Raw genomic sequence first — 20448 nt, 5'->3', positions numbered from 1 at the left:
TGGGTGTCATTGTCTTCCATCATTTCCAGATGGGACCGTCTCGTTGCAGAGAAACAAGGTCAGGGCTCCAATTGATTTGTTGTAATGGTGACTTGTAATGTTCATGAAAATGAAATTTTCTCTATAAATGTATTTGTGGCCTATCTTATTTTGAAGATATGTTTAAACGTCACCAAAGTAACCAGTCAGAGTCCGCTGGGGCAGTGATCGAGAAGAGAGGAGAGGAGAGGAGGAGAGCTTGTGAGTCTTAGCTCTATGTCAAATGTGAAATATTAAGGTTTCTTGACATTTGCTCCATATTCTGAAATGTTCATGACAATAAAATGTTCTTTATAAATGTATTTGTGGCATATCTGAATCTTATTTTGAAGGGATATTTAAACGTTACGATGGCAACATGTCAAGGGGCAGAGCGCTCGGAGGCCAACACCCCCTCCCCCGGGCCGCAGTGACAGGTTGGGGACCACTGTTTTATTGTATATTGATTACCTGAGACATCTAGTTGTTTCTGTAAAAGTGAGTGAATGAGTGGGATTTATATCTATATCTATATCTATATCTATATCTATATCTATATCTATATATAATGATTATTTAAAGTGTAAATAAGGAAAAGTAAATCCTCTTGTCCTATTGGCTCACCTTTCCTCTGACGTAATCATTTCGCGGCAATGGGATTCCGCTCGCCGGCCACCAGTGACGCGGGAAGCGTCTGGAACTCAAAACAAGATGAACACGTCGAAGTTTTCCGCTTACACAGGCTGAAATCTGGTGTTTATGTAGTTTCAGCCGACACACCATCAGTTTGACAATCGCCGATGTCATAATCGGGTATTTATACTTGTTTTGTGGAAAGAGGGACCAGGCTAATGTTAGTACGAGCCAACGGGATAAACTGCTTTCTCGGTTCGTCGGTTTAAGCTACACCGGAAACAAATAGTCTTATTCTTCAAAATAAGACAGGATTGCTAAAGTGAACTTTTAAAATAAAGGCGTCTGCGTAATGCAAGTAGCGTTTGTGACTGTAACTTGAGTGCTAAGTTACGTAGCATTACCTTTTAATGATACTTTAATGATACTCAAGTGCAGCGTTCTTGTGGTTTAGCTAATGCGATGCATGTTCATATTGAATGAAATTCATGTTTGTGAACACAACACGTCAGGATATATACCAAAGATGACATGTCAAAACACCCTTGTTGGGTCGGTATTATTAGTAAAATCAACTGGGTTTGACGATGTTAAAAACGCTTTGGACAATCTCTGTTCATTATACTTTCTATTTCTACTTCTCTTCTTTTGCCATGTTTTTTTTTAATTTTTTTGTATCTCATGGTAACTTCCATTCTCATATTGTTTCATATTTGTTGCAGTCCCGAGCGTTTTTTCTGAAACTTTGACGATGTCTCACAGACTGAGCAAGGAAGAGCTGGACAGACAGTTTGAGTTGTTCCTGAAGGAGGTAATGTACTTTATTATGAAACTATGGGTGCTTTGAGGTGTGCTCCTTTTTGAATCAACGTTTGCAAAAACATTTGTAATTTATTATATATTTGATCTGGCAAAAATCCTCCATATGATGACATGAGTGTGTTCAAATGCTTGATAAACTGTTTTTGTTGCAAAAGACAAAATAACAATCACCCTATTTTGTCAAGCTAGATCTGTGGCTCAATGTGTCTGTGCCTCAGGGCCCAATTGTTTTGGGGGAGAAATCCTAAGCTATTTAATAACATTTCACATCTGTCCTGAAATTCCCATTTGAAAAAGTGACATTTAATTGTTTTCCATCCGATTGTATTATTTATTTCTTTGACCCTGTTGTCGATCACAGTATTACTTGGTGGTGGAGGTGGGTTTCCCTTGCTCAGAGTGAATTACTGGTAGTACCTTGCCTATCATCTCTATCAAAATAGAGCAAGGGCCTTGTCTATACAATTAAATCAAATACTGCAAGAACTATATTTCCACAGTTAATTGATGAATACATTTGCTGGTCCATAGACATCTACGATGTCCTGCACAATTGTATTATCCAAATAAAGATGTGAAATGGGAATATGTCCTCAATCATGTACTGCAAATTATATTCTTTATAACTGCAATTTTGAAAGGGGGCTAAGAGGTTAAGCCGGAAGATTTGTCACTTTTGTAATGGGTAATGGACACAACACTGTAGTGATATTATCCATCCCCATCTACTGCTTATCCTGCATTCAGAGTCGCAGAGAAAGCTGGTGCCTTTTCCAGCTAATTTGAAGTAATTTGTTACCCTTTTTCTGTAATCTTTTGCTTCTGATCTTTAGAAATATTCATTAGATGTTTAACTTTGTGTCCATTCACTTACTTGATCCTGTCATAATTTTTAAAGTTTGTTAATATGCAGGGTAATAAAAAAAAAAAATCAGAATTTTTTAACAATAATTGTTTGATTATATATTTCCAATTATTCTAAAATACAATTTGTTTAATGGGTATCGCTGTCTCTCCTTCCTACACTGACTGCATGTGATCACCTCTAAGCAGAGTCCTGTCCTGGAGGTATTACTTCAACCAAACCCTTTTGTTTTTCAGTCCGTTTCCGATGACTCTGTGGATTTGGGCGGATCTGAAAATCAACAATTGGCTCACACGAAAAATACACCATGGTGGCAAGATGATGACAACAGCCTGGAAGGGACGGAGTCAGGTAAATCTCACTTATCTTTAAATGTCTTTGTACGATAATAAAAGTGTTATGTCATTTGCTACGAATGTGTCTCCTCCTAAGGAACTAGGTATTTTCACCGGTATTTCTAGGATTTAATAGCAGACAAGTTGAGCAAATTCTTATCAGAATGTGTCTTTTGTGGGAAAACAATGGAATGGAGGATATTTCTGAATCAAGGTATTCAAAGAAATTTGTAAAGCCTGTCTTTAATTTAATCCAAAATGCAGTGTACATTAATTACATAAGGCATTGTAATGTCTTAAGCACTGTAGCAGGATCGGAATGGACAGCAAGGGATCCTAGTGAAATAGAAAATACAGTTTATGGTCTCACAAGGCTTAAACATTGGGGCTTAGAAGCTCTAAGTCTGTGATTTTTGGAGAGACTAAATGAAATGAAATGTCTGAGATTAACTGTCTTGATGTCTTTTGTTGTTATATTCTTTTCTCAGCAGTCATTGGCAAAACCAGATTCATCAAAGCAAAAAAGTCGCAGGCTGAAAACAGGGATGGTGAGCGAAGCAATATTTATTTGGTTATAGTGACGTAGCATGTCCGTCCTTCTGTCAAAATGACTTAAGGTGGTTTAACTCAAAATAAGCACAAAAAAAAGCATGCATTTAGCTTGTATTTGTCACAAGAATCTAAATCAACAAATCAATGGGGAGATTACCTTTTTTGCTGTTAGATTAATCTGTTTCTAATCAGTAAGTAAAGCTTGATAGTAATAAATCTTTTTTTCTAAAATACAAACATGTTGTATTTTAGTAATTCTTTCTGCTAATTTGCTTTTTGTTTTTCAAAAAAATAACCGGAAAAAATTTTTTTCAGGTATAAAATATAACATAGAAATCCATATGAAATTTCCTCAAAGAACCAAAAATATATGAAAATAAAAAACCTGTCAGAAATCACTTAAAAGTTTGATGCCCAAGACCTTTTCTGAATCAGCTTCAAAACAAAGCTTAAAGACAAAGTGTCTGATTGCCTCCTCAAATATATATATATATATATATATATATATATATATATATATATATATATATATATATATATTTTATTATATTTCATTGTATTTCTTATTCTTCCTCCTTTCTACTGTTATCTATTATTGTTTTGTTTTTACTTGAAACTCTGGCACAACAATTTCCTTTGGGATAAATAAAGTTGTTCTCATCGCTCTCTCTCTCATCTCAAATAGTCTTGCCTCTTTAGAATCTCATGGTGATACCCTATGTGTTTTCCCCGTTTGTTTGAAACAGCTGTACCGACAAACAGCGCGGGGTTGGATACTCTTGAGGAGGAGGAAGAGAAAGCTCGGTTCTTTGGACAACTAGAGGCAGGTGCTTCGTCTACTATTGATTACTCCAAGCTGAACAGAGACCTGGATTCGACCAATTCAACACTTGGCCCTGACATCAGGTGTGTAAACTGATCTTACTGAAAGTCTTCAAAACAATTTTCAACCTGATTCTCTCCCCTTGATGCATGAATTGGGCTATATGGTGGAATAGTGGTAAATTGATGTGAATGGAATGTGAATGCTTGTTTGTTATGTTTCTTTGCGTAGCCCTTTGATCTACAGTGAATTGATCTAGATTTTACCTCACCTCTCAAGCTGAGCTAAGATTAGTTTGAGTATCCCTGTTTACAGGACAAACTGTAGAATGAAGTGATGAATGTAATGAGCTGTGAGATACTCTCAGTTCCCCAATCGCTGTCTAAGCTGAAGTTGACAGTTTCTTCTTGTGAGTGATTCAGTCCCAACAACTATAGACGTGTGAACCATGTCCTGTTTAACAAAACTCTTCAAATGCAACAGTAAATTCAGTTTTTGCAAAGAAAACTTTAATCTTGTGGGGGACTAAGGTTCTGCATTTTCTCAGATTTAATTTGCATGTATTTCACTCAGTTTTGCTATAGTATTGATAAGGATTAACATCCCTCACCAGGAGAGCTGAGGAGGCTGTCAGGCAGAAGGAACATGATCCAAGAACAGCTACAGACTCTCCAAGTAAGATGTGCATCTTGTAGGTCTTCTGTCTGTGTTCCCTTTTCTGCAGAGAGATTCAACAGTAATAGCGTTTCATACTCATGCTGTGCTTCTTCTAATGACAGCAAGTGAATATCAGCATTTATAATTTTGTTATTCAGCTGTGGGATGAGCTACAAAAATGTATTTTAACATACATGTTGGAATAGTTAACAGTGGTCTGCATTCATTTGTAGTAACCATTAAGTTGTGAAACAATATGATTTCTGGTTGTGCCCATTCAGTATGTTTAATTCAGATATGGACAGGGTACTGTAACACCCTGGCTCAAAGAGGGAATGTTATATTCTTTGAGTTTCTTCACAGGTTTTGTAATCCTGGCTTGAAATGATGTAGTTTAAATCATCTCATTTCTCTGTCCACAAAGGCTCTCCCAACTACAGTGAGGATTTTGAAGCTGAAGAGATTGGAAATGAGGTTTGTAGCCAGGACAGGAGGGAATCAGACCTCTATGAAATTTTGTATTATCATGACGGTTAAACGGTTTGAAGAGACCATTTCAGATGTTTTATAGCCTAAAAGGCTTAGGTCAGAGTAAAGTCACTAATAATTGGTGTTAGATTGAAGTAATCTATGATTTCATCAAATCCTAAGGTGTTAAAAGCCACGTATAGTTATGTGACTTCCACACCCCTTAGAATCATTGGTATCGTAGAAGTTAATAGTTAATCAAGATGTTACATAATCACGGACACATACTTATGTACCTATAATATACCAAAAACCTCAATAATCAAATCAAGTGTTTGTTTCAGTGTGTGATCAGAGTACATAATTTCACTCAAATCCACCATGTTGAACACTACCTCCAGTACCACTAGCTCCATAGCGGTTCATTAATTTTGGTTGGAATGCCAATAACATATTTTTCTTTTTAAAATATTATTTGACCAATTACTGTACTGCAAACATGTTCTCCCTTTCAAAGAGAAAAGATCAATTTCATGTTGTTCGAGAGTAAATGTCCTGTTAGAAAAAGACTAATGCCATATTTTTCTGGAGGTATGGAAAAAAATTGCTTGTATTTTCTTTTTTTTTCCAGAAGTCTACTTTGTCTCCAGTACTTGCTAAAGGTACTTATAATGCTGTTCAATCTTTCATGTGGCTAGAGGTTGAAATCAAATCGATATCAACATACTTGTTGAATTAAAGCTGTCAGTCTATGTTTCCTCTAGATTCAGTTTCTCTGAATGATTCCTTGGAGGAAAAAGATACAAAGAAGGACACAGCAGGATCACCAGACAGAGGTAACGAACACACATGAATAAATAACAGAATTTTGAATATCAATTTGTCAAAATTTTGAGCAATGCTTGCTATTTAAGAGAGAAGCAAACATCCATTCAGTAGGAAAATGCCTCCAGTGCTGCTTCAACACTATAACTGTTACGCTGCTGTGATATGACACTTCAACTGTTATGCTGCTATGACAAAAGAATTTTCCCTATGGGGATCAATAAAGTTTATCTTATTTTAGTTTTGAAATGTTTTCAGTACCTCAATTTCATGAACTTACGCAATAAATGTTCGGTTTGTTTGTCATCCTTGATTTTCTTTTTCCTTCGCGTTTGTCTTTAGCATTAAAGGACATGTTTCAGCTACCCATCTGTCACAATCCTCGCCATTAGTCACAAGGTTTTATTGGCTTCAGTGTTCAGCTGTGTTGGAAACTGTGATGGACATCTTTACTTTCTTCTGTGGAATTTGGAACTACTTATTATCTCCTTTGTGAACGTCATAACTTTCACCAACCTGAGCTTTACACAGCTTGATTGTAGTTTGATGCTGCTGCTGTTGTTGTTGCTGTGTCTTGTTTAAATCCTGCAAAGAAACTGAGCAAAACTAAGCTCTTTGGGATGTAAAGCAATATAAAAGGTTCATGTTCATGTATTTATTTATTCATGTAAAGGCCAGTCTTATGGACAGAGTGGTGGTTCAGATATGGAAGCCCTTCATGATGCCTACAGACTGTTACATGTGGTGGAGGATCCACATGATCAGAATCAGCACTCACCTGCAAAATCGGAGGGGGAGCTGGAGAGACCTGTGTCCCCAACTTCCCAACCTCAGCATGCCACTCAAACACTTTTTTCAACAAGTGAATCAGGTCAGACTTCATTCAAGTCATTCTGTTTTGTTATAACTGACACAATGAAGTTGGGGACTGATTTTTTCACAAAAGTCTTTTCCCGGTCTAGAGCTTGACCTCTTTTGAAGTAATTCTTTAATATCCTCACCGTTATTTTTCTCAAGAGTCTTGAGGAATCTTTTGTTTCCACTCCATTTATCTGGAAAACCCAACTCTACAGTCTGAGCATTACCTGACTTTGACCGGTGGTTATCATATCCCTTATTGGGATTGTTAAAATATTTGGGATCTAAGTCTCTGAGTTGGCTGCAGCAAAGAAGACAAAGAAACAGTTGTGCTGATAATTCACAACTTCTACGCTATCATCAAACGGGGCACCAAAATAGGAAATATCTGTAATATATATCAGATTAGTCTGACAACTACTACGCTTTACAACCATGTTCAACCTGCTTAGCTGTCCTATTTTAAATTGCTGGATTGCAATTGATATCCAAGTTTTAATATGACATAAATTGACCATTAAACTATATAACCTCAATCATCAATTATTAATTAAGCCAACTTTTTTGAATGTTTGTTTTTAGAACTACCCACAGCAGAAGAGCTGATGAGGCGTATTCAACCAGATACAGACGGGATTAGTGCTTTGACCTTGCAGCCAGTCAGGTAAGGATGGCAAAGATTGAATGTTCATTCTGTAAATATGCAGAAGGATTCTCAAAATCTGTCTATAAAATGTTTAATTCAACAAAGTAGTAACAGATACTGATATGTAAACAATCTCAGCTAAAGTTTAAGTGATTGTGCCTGCAAGTGTCATTGTTGAAAAGCCCACAGGAGATATGACAGATTTCCTATCAGTTGTTATTGTCATAACTCTGTTTATAATATTCCTTTGTTTATAAAAAAAATCAAAATCTTTTTGAAGAGTTTGTGGGTTTTTGTCATATTTTGCTGTTATAGTGCTGTTGAATTTGACAAAGATAAGACATCCCACCTCCTGGAGGGAACGTCTGCGATAAAAACTTCTCCAGAAGCAAATCAGAAGCACCCAGGGACTAGTGACATTGAAGTGTTGAAAGGAGCCAGCACCTCGGAAAGCCCCCCACCCAGCAATCCAGATCAATCCATCCAGGACCTAACATGGAACATCAAGGAGGAAGTTGAACGACTCATGCAAGATCACAAGTCTTCTTCTCAGACATCATCTAAAGGTGGAGAAGCTAAAAAACAGAAGGTGAGACCAACTCATAGTTGCAAATTGGTGAATTTTCACAATTTTTAAAATGTTTGAGAAATATCTCCAAACAATATTTGCATTTATACATATTCTATGATGTATAGATATAATTGGAGATGTAATTTTAAGCTACATTTTAGTAATAAAGCATACAATCAGTAATGCGTTTTATATGGAGCACTGAAGTGATGCAAATACACAACAGTCATGCAAAGTAAATGAATTCACTGAATGTCTATATGTTCTATTTCTTGAAGTACTGACTTTCTTACCGTCCTGACTTTTTTAATAAAAGCCCATCTTATTTCATGACATCCGAAGTTCTATTAACAGCTTTAATAGAGAAGTAGAATTTTCTTTTGTTAATTTAAGAACATAGTCATACTGATAGCGGGTATAAGAGAGTCATTATAATTATACTGTGTGTGTGCGTGCGTGTGTGTGTGTATACACACACACACACACATATATATGCATACACGTACATATACACATATGTGTGGGTGGCACAGTAGTTAGCACTTCGGCTTGACAGCACAAAGGACCCTGGTTCAATTCAGACAGGGGACCTAGTCCAAAAATATGCAGCAGGTTAATTGGAAACATTTCAAAAACAAGAAAAGATAAAATAAGTGGTAGACAATGGATGAATGAATGTGTGAGTGCATGTGCATGTGTGCGTATATTTTATACATATGTGTACATTATATGTATTACTTAATTGGAAACAAAAATATTTTTCAAAGCGAAAATGATGGCTATTTTTGGACTCAGCCTTGGTCAATATTAGATGAGATGGCTGTGTAACACGGTTAGATTACTCAGATACTTAAATATGAAAAGTTAAATAGAAACACAATAGAATAACAAACCCAATATGCAGTGACTTAAGGAGATTGTTAATATACACTGGGGCGGTGTGGCGCAGGGTGTTAGAACCGAACCATTCCTGGTTCAATTCCCAGTTCCTCCTAGCCTGTCGAAGTGTTGTTGAGACACTGTATCCCCAACTGCTCCCCTGGCACTGTTCCTTAGCTGCCTTCTGCTCATGGTTCATCCATAATGGGTTAAATGCAGTGGTCAAATTTTGCTGATGTTGTGCTCAATGTATAACTGAAGGCATTTCTTTATTCTGTATGTTGCTTCAGTTCAGTGTCGTACGTCCGTTGTGTTACCAGAATGAGTTGTGGACATTTCCTCCTAGTGCCACCGTGGTTCTGCCATGAGTCTGCCAACTACATCATCAGTCAAGAAATCCACAATGGCAACAGGCAGAGGCAGTAGAGTTGGGGACAGAACAGTGGGGCCCGCCAAGCTGACAGGACACAGTAGAACTGTTACCTCAGCCAAATCTCAGGCCTCTGTGCTCCGTAACCCAAAGCCCAGCCTTAAACCCATAAAAGATCGAGATGATGATAACTCCAGCTGCACAGGTAAGTAGTAACATGCAAATTATGATGTCAAAGATAATAAGATCATTTGAGATAATGTTTCTTGACGCTAAAGTGTACTTTGCTAACAGACAATGTGTATTTGTTTGTTTTACTGACACTGCAATCAACAGTAGCAGATTAGATTTCTTCTTTATGTATTTGGCCATTAGTCTCTACGATTGCTCCAATACTCTGAAATAGACTTTCTCATTTACAAAGGAAAACATCTCCCATTCTGCTGTAACACAAACACCAATTCCAAATTAATAAACCTCAAGCTAAGGCTCTTCTTATTCTGCATCTAACTCAGAACATAACAGTTTTGTCATATCTGTATATTATTCCTATACTGCCCATGAATGTTGAATATTTATGTAGCAGGAGCATGATTCAGAGATTTGTATTTGACGTAAATGGGTTGTGTCATTGTCGTTTGAAACAGAGCTTCCAGTAAGTAGTGAACTGGTAGCCTCTGTCCAGTCCTTAGTTACAGTCCTTCAGGAGAAAATGGAAATCGCCGATGGGAAAGATTCACTGAATATCCATGGTTCTCAAAAAAACAAAGTGACCCAATGCATTGAAGTAAGGATATGATTCTGGATTGTTTTTGATTTATTTGTTTTTGTGTGTATGTGTATATGTATGTGTATGTGTTATAACTGACATTTATTAAGATGAGATTCTGTTATGTCAAATTCAACATACCTGGTAAAATACGGATAATTCATTTCAATAGTGACAATGATATATTAAAAAACACAAGAAATAGTAGCCAGTATCCAGATAATTGAGATTGTCACTGTAGTTTTTTCATTATCATTCTCGTGACGGACCAGTAATCTGATTTAATAGACAGTATTTTAGGCATGTAAAGCGACTGCTATTGCAAAATTACACCTTTGATAGTTGGAGTAGGAGGGTTGGCTTCAAGTTTCCCAAAGTTAAAAATGTTCTGTAATTTGATTGGATTGTCTTTGGTGTTGAACTGTTGAATCTTAGTGAATAAGGAGAATCAGATGTGGTAAGAATCAGACAGCTGGTGCCACTTCAGTCACTAAGATGCCTACACCTCAACAAATGTTGGGTTCTTGTCACGATCATTTTAAATGTTCATGTTTATCCAACAGAATGATGATTCAGCCTCTTTGGTGGAGGAGCTAAAGGTCCAGCTAGCTCAGAAGGATCTGGAACTTCAGATTTTGAAGCAGGAGACAATAGAGCTCAGCTCAGTCAAACAGCAGAACTTCCTACTACAAAGCAAGGTGCCCAAATGCAGTTGCATGATACCAACTCACATCCTTTTCTTTCACATCATCCACTGTATTGAGGATTTTGTCCAACGGGTTATTTAAGTAATTCCACTTGAGCTTTATTTTCACAATCACACAAAGAACCATAGAATCAACAAGCGTTTTATCCTTGCTTAAAATTAGATTGTAGGCATGCATGTGTTCATAATCAGTCAAGGTATATGAAACATTGAATTTGCAACTGAATGCCCTTGAATTCATGTCTTGTCCTGCACCAAAATCCTCTTCATCAGCAGACATTTGAACTTGTGTTTGGGCACAAGATTAACAACATTAATCATATTTCAGTCATGAAAATATTAGGTCACCAGTGGAAGCTGAGAATTTCTGAGGAAATTTAGGAATTAAGTATTTAGGGGAGAGCACAGAGGACCATGTCTAACCACTATTCAGCAAAGGTTTCCTGCCAAATTCTTTTACATATCCAGTGATTACAAAAATCAACAAGACTATAGTAGCCCATGTCACTGTCTTCTGTGAGCTAAAACATTCAGTTCACTGGTGGGTCAGACGAACTAGCTATTGTGAGGATGGTCTCTTGAGTGATGTAAAGCACTATTTTAACCAATATTTGTTTATTTGATAATTTCATACTGTAAGGATGATATCCAGTAAGAATGAAATCATGTTTTAGGCAAATTAAGGTCTATATATCAGCTAGCATGAGGTGAACTGAATAATTTGATAATAGAAATGGATCCGAACTGAAGTACCAATGGGAACAAATAATTGTAAATATAAATGTACTCTTTTTGTATTATTTCTTGTTAGCTGCGCTGTGCAGAAGAAGCCGGTCAGAAGAGGACACTTGCTGAGACCACAGACCTTGCTACAGAAGAAAGGCTTCAACAGTGTGGGAAGGAAATAAAAGAGCAAGAGCGGCTCATTAAAGGATACCAACAGGTTTGTATTATTATGTCATCATCTTCTGTTTAACTTTATTATTTTGATCATATCTACTTTAACCTACCAAAAATTAGAGACATTTCAAGGCATTCCAATTGCTCACCGCTGCACAGAAATGCAAAGTTGTTTGTGGAAAATGATATACTTAGAAAAGCTTTTATTAATATAACAGTAGGACACTTATTTGGTAATTATTTCAGACTGTGTGGATCACTCTTAATTTGTTCAAACCATCAGAATTTGAAAATTATGGATAGTGAAGCCATTTTAAAACCAGTTATTTCAAATAAAAGGAGTGGAAAAATCATCACTTGTGGTGTTTTACAGGAGAATGAAAAACTGTACCTGCAGATGAAGGCTCAGCAGGCCAGGATTAAAGTCAATGAGCAGGCCATGTTTCATGAAAACCAGAGGCTGCTGAATGAGCTGGTTTCTACAAGGTATATTGAGTAAAATTAGTCATAGATGATCACATATCAAATTATGCATGAATTTGCTGGATGTTGTTTCATAGCAGTCCTGTTAAATGCATATTCTGTAGTAAATTACTTGACTTAACAAAATTATAGTTCTGTTGCTCAGCTTGCCATTTCTCATCTCCTTCAGGGAACAGCTCAGTGACTTTTCTAAGCCTATTGGAAATGTCTGCTACCTGGGTCACAGTCAACGCATTGCTGAGTTACTAGGTCAAATAGACACATTTCAGGCAAGCACCTTGATATTCAATATACTTTTAGACTGGTTGTAATGCTCCAGCCGCCTAACATGTTATTGGTGTATTTGTTGTGAGCAGCAGAATGAAGACAGACTGTCACAGCGCATGAGCAAACTGAAGCATGAAAACCAGGCCCTGAAGGTGGACTTGGAGCTCATGATGAAAGAGAAAGAATTGGCAAAAGTTCAGACCATCACCACCTCTGGTCAGAGAAAGCTGCAAGTCTGAATATGCAAGATTTTTAAATACAAACGTTTCACGCATTGACGTCCTGAATATATCTATGCTTTAAAAGTCTCAGGGGATACAAGGCTCAAGACATATGATGCAAGTGAGCAAAGACAGGAACAGGCAGCTCTGAGGAAGACCTTCCAGTGTTTTGATGAGAATCAGGTGCTGCTGGCCAGAGATGCTGAGAGATTGGAGGCTGCTACGGCTGAAATACAACGACTCAAACAGCAGGTCAGGTGCTGCATCAGATCTGCAGAATTTTGTCTTGCCTTCACTGTCATCTCCAGTTACATCAGCTTTAAATTTTCCTTTGCCTCGTCCTATTTTGAAAACAACTTTTTTTGCATTTCAGTGTCAGTCAAGTATATACGTAAGGGTCTTTTGGACACAACACAACAAGTCGCATTATCTGACACCGTATAAATACACATCTCATACGGACATTGCACTCTACAAAGATGAAAACATAAACATGCTTATTATTGTCAATACAAACACACATACATACACACATACCTAGGCAAATAATAATCCAGCAAGTATGACATATGTACTTCTAGTCCTAGCTGGATGTAATTATCCCCACTCAAGGATTTTTTGTCCCGTGCAATTAGCAAATCTCTGCAGGACATTCAGCGGTGAGGCCACAGCCGTAAATAAACAATTTTAGCTAAACAGTCGGTCAGTGAGTCTTCAAACGTTAATGTTGTTTTCTAGGTTGTGACTATCTGTATATCTCATTTTTAGGTGGAGAAGCTGAAAACAGAAGTTGGTAAAAGAACACGCGGACAACAAACAGCAGCCAAAAATAAATTTTTGGAAACTAAAAAGATGCAGCACCTGGAGAGACAGGTTGGACTTGTAGATAAGAAATAAGTTAATGTTTTATATGTCCTACAGTGGGGAAAATTCTCAAAATCCATTTATTGCAATAGTATATTTGTATTTTCCATGCTTAAACGAGTTTGCTTTTCTCTGTTCAATTAAGTGGGTTTCATCATAGCTGCCTTAATCATTCCAAAAAAGTGCCCAATAGAGAAAAGAAAGAAAATGAAAAACGATATAAAAAATAATACAAATATTCAGGGTGCACAGTGCTATTTATTGTTTGAGAATTTGGGAAGAAATTGCTTCATAATAGTTTATATCTTGTTGTGTTTGATCAAGTATTTTAGCCATATCCAGTGTCCCTCTCAGAAATCTTAGCAATGTTTTGTAGTTCCTTCGAAACTGTCCAAAAAATCATTTGCCCTGTGATGAGGACAAAGAAAAGGGATTCTAACCCTTTTTCATCTTCAAAGAAGTTCTTTTGAGGTGTTTGGGTCAATGATATGGACTGCAAGTTCTTTTTTTTTTATCACTGACTATGAGTTGATGGAAGGGATTGTACTGAAAGGAAAGCAGTGTTTTTCTTTTTCTTTTCGTATAAAAAGTTTTGTATAATGGTTTATAGTCGGGTTCTAATTTGCCTGTCTAAGACCCCAAAAAAGTTGTTCCAATATTGTTGTCATATTATTTTCAGAAATCATTTAGGATAATACTGAATTTTCAAATATTTCCAGGTAGTTTTGTTCCTTTGTTGCCTCAGACATGTTAATGTGCGGTAATCATCCTTCTTTCTCTTCTCATTTCCTTGTTATCATTATTACCACGGTTGGTGTTGATCCCATTTGCAGCTTTTTGCAAATGCCCTACAAAAATATTTGGATGACATCCAAACAATATTACTTAGTCTTTTTTCAATGCTATTATCAGCAGTAGTAGCAATACAGTTGTAATATTTTTATCTTTATTATTTTATTTTGCCATTGTATCCCAAATTATCTCTCAACAATTTCAGTGTTGGTCAAAGATTTTTCTTGCTTTTTGCAGGTGAAGGAACTGGAGCAGATACTAAGGAGCAGAAATCCAAACTCGATACCGGCTATTATTTATGCTGCAGCCAAAGCTGATACACAAGATGGTTCGGACTCGGAGAGGATATCCGTGCCTGGTGGCATCAACGCCTTACTGGAGTGCAGGATTCAGCGTCTGGAGGCAGAGCTTGAGAGCCGAGATGAGCAGGCCAAGCACTCCCTTCAGTCCATGGAGCAACATTTTCATGGGGTCAAGGTATCTCATTTATGAATGCATGTCTCAGCTACCACTAATGTCAATAGAAGATCACCAGATAGTTACTGAAAGCAATGCAACAATTCCTGGTTACAAATTACTCTTCAAATGAGGACAGCAAGTAAAAATATGGCTTTGGCACATTTTTCAATATTGCATGTCATTTTTTGTCTTTTATTCTCATCTTAACGATTTATATTGTCACTTTGTTTTTTACTTGATATGTTTCTGATTGTGTTTTGCTTTTGCTAATGCTTATTTGTGAGGCCCTTTGCCATGTTTTAAATTTCCATAAGAAATATAAAAAATAGCCATCATCACAAAGTGACCATTTGTGTATCTCCACTCCAGCTTCGGTATGAACGCCGGATCTCAGACCTGGAACAGCAACTGGAACAAAGAGTGCAAGCAGCAGCAAGTGAGCAGGGGTTTATAGAGTCAGGAAAACTGCAGGAAGAGCTAGCGCATGAGAAGGAGGTCCATCAACAAAGAGAACAATCCCTCAGGAACCAGATTGAGACTCTCCAACAGCAGCTAAAACAAAAGGTAGTTATTCAGACCATTCACAATGAGTTATTTTCTGTCTATTCACTCATCCTGCACTCAGGGTCGTGGGGGATGCTGGAGTCTATACCAGTTGTCATGGGGTGGGAGGCAGGGTACACCCTGGACTGGTCAACAATCTATCGCAGAGCCACATATACAGACAAACGACCATTCACTCACTCATTCATTCGGGGCAATTTTCCGAATTTTTTCCAATTAACCTGCATGTGGGAGGAAACCGGAGAACCCGGAGGAAACCCAGGCAGACACGGGGGAGAACATGCAAACTCCACACAGATAGGTCCCCCTGGTCAGAAACGAACCAGTGCTGTGAGGTTGAAGCACTAATCACTGCCCCAATGGGCCACCCTTTCTGATAGCTGCATTCAAAAATGCATGATTTGATGGTTCCTTCACTGAAAAAGTAGTTACATTTATAAGATTTTTCTTTCGTGCGGTAAAATTGTGTCACCCAGCAAAAATGGCAATTTCAGGGAAAATTTTGTGAATAGCCAATGTTCAAATTGAGAAAGAAAAATCACTAAAAATCATAATTAGCAAATTACTATCCCACAGCCTGTCCTCAGTAATCTGGTTTGTTAAACTGTCAACTCTTATTTTCCAGCTTTAGTCTTTTAACTTCTTTTGCTTAACATTGTCCATGATGATGTTTCATCCATAATGGCAAAATGCCAATTTTTTTGTTGAAGAAAAGAGTCTGTACAGCAACGTTATAGGAAAATGTTGGACAGGCTACCAAATAAAGTTTGCTCCTGCTTTTATCTAAAGTATTGGTAAATTATTTTGCTCTGTTTTTTGGGAAATTACATATTTTCTTTTTTTATATTGATCTGAAAGTTCAGACCCCCAAGTCACACCCTATAATTCCTGTCACTTTTTAATTTTCACAAAGACGAAAAGGTCCTCTCCTATGTATCTGACACTGGATGAATTTGCATTGATTACTGTGATCTCAAAATTTATATTGCTGAGAGGATCATCTTTATTGAAGCATATGATTGGATTTTTGAGCTGATAGGTTTAGTGTTAGCCATAACCTAATCAAGACAGGATAAAACCACAACTTAATTAAGGGTGACACTTACCCTAAACCCATCAAGCAAGCTTGTTACTACATACTTAATTATCTAATTTGTGAAATTCTTAAATTTGATCTCTTCCACTGCTGCATCGTGGATGGAATTCCTCATACTTTGTAACCGCAAAGTTGGTTTGGATTCTATTTTTTCTACTCCAGGTGTGTGTTAACTCCTACAGCTTAAACTGGTTAGATTTAATGAAAGCCAAAAAAATCTAAATTTGTCTCTGCAAAGGTTTTAGCTATTAAAAAAGGAGCCCACATCTGCAGACTGAGTCGCTGGCATCCCCTTCTCAATATGTATGCATTAGAAACTGTGCATAGTCGGGTGATGCTTAAGTCACAGCTGTCCATCAAATGACAGAGTTAACGCATACACCAACCCAGATCCATCAGGTGTTTGAGATTTTTAATCGGTTTTCATGCTGATACAAAATGTCAAGATGATATGTAATTGCAAAAAGTATGGCGAGCAGACAGTGAGATATAATTTGTTCCTTCCCCTACAGGCACAGCCCAGCCCAGGTCGACACCAACAGCAAGCTGAGGAAGCATTTGGCGTGAGGATCAACCGGCTAAACCAAGAGCTTGCGACCAAAACGCGTACTATTCAGATGCTGAACCGTACAGTGGAAAACTTGCAGAAAGAGAGGAAGAGCATGCTGGCAAATCCTCACCTACGTAACAGAGCCTGCTCTTCAGAGACCAAACAGCAGGCAATCCAGACTAGGATATTCAGCAGCACTACTGCTGGGGAAGATACATTTCCAGACACTTATTGTGAGAAGACCTATGAGCCTACTGTCTTCACTGGTAAGCATGTGAATTTTCACTACTTTTCTAGTCCAGGGTGACGGGTTACATCTTTTTTCGTTCTTGGTCCCCACCAGAGGCATACAATGTGTGTCCGTGCCAGATGCTTTAACAACCTCAAATTCACCTGTGATGCCACAACAAATTCGACACTTTGTCCAATCCCCCCTGACCTCTTGCATCAACACGCAATTTTCTGCCCTTTTTTGCATTGGCGAATGATGTTCTTTTCCACACTGTTATTATCACTGATTGTTGCATTTCATATTTCATATGCGGCATACTTAAAAACAAACATGCTTGGTTGATTCCTGTCTTTACAGGGAGACACATCTCAGAAGTGCTGGAGGAGAACCAGGCTCTCAAGGAGCAAACCCAATTGCTGAAGCTTCAGAGTGAGCAGGAGAAGGAAGCCCAGAGATCGAGTGCGGTACAATTGGAGGAGGAGCTATGCAGGTGTGTGCGTAAGACAGTGATCCTGCTGGTTCACAGAACAAATATGAACAATTTTGGTGTCTCGCTAGGCTACAGGAGCAATTGTCCAATGTTAAGTCACAACACCTCCAAGAGTTGGACCGTCTACATGCCAAATATGCCCTGGAGCACTCATCCTCAAAAGTTGCTCAACTCTCCAGTGAGCTTAACAAGCAGGAGGTAACAAGTTCAACTCAAGTCCTATTTTTTTTTTCTCATGTGCAGCATGGATCTGCTCAATATATGATTTCCTTTAGTAATCAAATTAGTTCAAGTATTCTGTTTCATAATGGTGTCACAAAGCTTAGTTTTAATTAATTCTCCTTCTATGTAAAGAGCAACTTGTTCCTAGGAAGCCAATCATACATTTTGATTTTCTGTTCCGCTACTGTTCCAGTGTGTTTATTTATTGAGAGGTTTTTGCTAAGGTTTTCATATGGATGATGAGGAGGAGGTTTGTTATGGTTGGGTTCACACCTGAAATTAAATAGCTGTTCATATGAACTCACCCAAAAGGCATGTTAAAACCAGCAATTAATTGTGATGTGACAAAAAAATAAAACAGGTCACCTTCACTCCTTGAAGCATTCTCATCCGTTTGCAGATGATGGTGAGCCACTTGAAGGAGCAGTTGAAAGAGATGCAGGGGACCAGAGAAGCTCTGGTACTATCCAAGAAACGCGAGGATGCTCTCCAGGCGCAGGTTTTACTCTATTACTTTGTGTTTGCCTTTTTAGGACAGCTCTAATGTTCGTATCCACAGAGAGGAAACTTTTTCTTGGTAGTCTATGAGCATGTTCCAGGTTCAAACAGACAGGTTTTTACCGGTAGTTTTGAACTTACATTAGAGCTTTGCCGCATTTGAACTATCCAATACACAGTCAATATATGAGTATACAGGTTTGTGAAATAAACAGGAAAATCTTTTTGAAACACTGCTCAGTATGAAGTCATGGCTCATGACAAGTTTGAGATCATTTTTCAATTATACACAAAGATGTGGCAAAATAAAATTAAGAACCAAACAAGGCAAACTCCAGTGATGCACAAGCCTAACAAGTGATTCCCCCTACTGTTCTTGAATCAAATATTTTATGAATAGAATAGTATATTTATTTGCACAGTAGTTTTGTTTTTTTAGATAGAATAAACAATATGCATATAAGTAATTAATTATGTACTCTTGGAGTATTTTTGCTGGCCGTTCAACTCATGTCAATAACGGTACTTCAGCTCAGCCGACTCTTAAAGGACATAAAGGAAGCAAAAGAAGCCCAGAAACCCGAGGTGAAATTGATCTGCAACCTAGAAAAGAAGATCCTCAACATGGAGCTCCGACACCAGCACAGAGAGAAGGAGCTGCAGCAGGTAGAAAAATGGAAGGACTATCAGGAAAGAAGTCATTCTGTCTTGCCAATAATATCTAATAATTGTGCTTGTAGATGATTAGAGGTGCATGGGAGGATCCTGAGCAACAGTCGGAGGTCGATCACTGGAAGCGTCTGGCCCAGGACAAAAGCAGAGACCTGGATGCCTTCCGCCTCGAACTGGATTCCATTCTGGAAGTCTTGAAACATCTCCAAAGCCAGGGCATTGTCCTCACCCCTAGAACAGGCACCCTTGCCCAGAAGACTTCTTAGGGAAATTACAGTATTATTGAGTAAGTCTCTGTGAAGTTAGCCCCTGTATCAAGCTGTCCGAATATTTAACGTTACACATATGTATCATGTGCTGGGAATTAATAGAAATAATTTTGATCCCCTTTCTGTGACTGTAATTTATAGTAAAGACATATTAAATTATTTTGGAATAAATGAGTTCATTTCTGACTCAACCCATTTCTGATGTATGTAGCATCTTGAAGATACAGTATGTCAGTTAGTAGTTGCATTTATTTCAGGGGAAATTAAGTTTGTTTAGAGTCTAATTGCCAAATCCAATTAGACCCACTGAATACCTTTTTGAATGAGCCTATATCAAACACGCAAATAATCAGCAGCTATCAGCCAAAACCAGCAGCCATTTGATATATCTTGTACTTGTTATTAAAATGCTTTAACTTTATTTTCTAAATTAATTTTGTGAATCTATTGTGAAGATGACTGGCTGTGCTGTGCTGTGCACAGGAGGCTGTGCTCAGTGAATCTAATGTCACAAACGCCGTAGCGCATTGTCATGTTTTATCGCATTCTTTCTCACATCTCCCAATTTTAAGTCACTTTTAACAGAAAAATAGCCAGATAACATTTTTCGGGTCAACTTAATGAACTTTTACTGCTACTTATTCAAAGCATATGACTATCAGTACAACAATTTGCAAATGATTAATACAAGTGAAAATCAGGCATTAAAAACCCTGCTTATGTTAGCATGTGAGTACTGAATTGTGATGTTAATCTTTTAGACTTCATAATCTAAAGTCAGAGGTCAGACAGAAATAGCATGGTCATCTTCAGAGGAAGGATAGTGAATATTTTGGAACTGTCAGTAAGGAGGCCTAGGGGAAGACCAAAGGGAAGATTTATGGATATAGTGAAAGAGGACATGAAGTTAGTTTGTGTGAGAGAAGAGGATACAGAGAATAGGATTAGATGGAGGACGTTGATGTTCTGTAGGGACCCTTGAATGAAGCAGCCAAATAAAAAGAATCTGAATTGTGAAATCATCGTAGCACAATTAATAAGAAGGTTAAATAGTAACATAGGTATTTTTAAG

General features: G+C 37.6%; 1 protein-coding gene across 4 annotated transcripts; it reads left to right on the top strand.

The window, feature by feature from the left end:
* The first annotated feature begins 678 nt into the window (after positions 1-678).
* Positions 679-20006, top strand: cep162 (centrosomal protein 162). Of its 4 annotated transcripts, none has more exons than XM_086155876.1 (29): positions 679-831; positions 1374-1462; positions 2575-2689; positions 3165-3221; positions 3972-4131; positions 4662-4723; positions 5130-5179; positions 5805-5835; positions 5938-6009; positions 6672-6869; positions 7439-7520; positions 7818-8091; positions 9299-9527; positions 9970-10109; positions 10655-10789; positions 11609-11740; positions 12071-12183; positions 12350-12449; positions 12537-12663; positions 12754-12920; positions 13437-13541; positions 14562-14801; positions 15153-15347; positions 16956-17259; positions 17583-17715; positions 17784-17913; positions 18338-18436; positions 18967-19101; positions 19176-20006. In XM_086155876.1, the coding sequence occupies exons 2-29, from the start codon at positions 1403-1405 to the stop codon at positions 19371-19373; spliced, it is 3843 nt and encodes a 1280-aa protein (XP_086012002.1). In that variant the 5' UTR covers positions 679-831; positions 1374-1402; the 3' UTR covers positions 19374-20006. The 4 variants fall into 4 exon arrangements, with proteins under 4 accessions (XP_086012002.1, XP_086012003.1, XP_086012000.1 ...); XM_086155877.1 differs by having other exon boundaries at positions 3162-3221; positions 12095-12183; XM_086155874.1 differs by having other exon boundaries at positions 3162-3221; positions 12540-12663.
* The last annotated feature ends 442 nt before the right edge of the window (positions 20007-20448 follow it).

This window comes from Fistularia commersonii, chromosome 11, assembly GCF_037954325.1.
Source record: "Fistularia commersonii isolate RoL2024-O1a breed Wild chromosome 11, RoL_Fcom_v1.0, whole genome shotgun sequence".
NCBI lineage: Eukaryota > Metazoa > Chordata > Actinopteri > Syngnathiformes > Fistulariidae > Fistularia > Fistularia commersonii.
The sequence above is the reverse complement of the archived record's forward strand: the minus strand, read 5'-3'. Positions and strand labels throughout refer to the sequence as shown.

What these genes read in the sequence shown, in the direction of transcription:
- cep162 (XM_086155873.1), top strand. Translation starts at nt 1,403, where the DNA reads ATGTCTCACAGACTGAGCAAGGAAGAGCTGGACAGACAGTTTGAGTTG. An exon ending in TTTTTCAACAAGTGAATCAG is followed by an intron (nt 6,870 to 7,438) that starts GTCAGACTTCAT and finishes GTTTGTTTTTAG; the next exon opens with AACTACCCACAGCAGAAGAG. An exon ending in AAGTGACCCAATGCATTGAA is followed by an intron (nt 10,110 to 10,654) that starts GTAAGGATATGA and finishes TTTATCCAACAG; the next exon opens with AATGATGATTCAGCCTCTTT.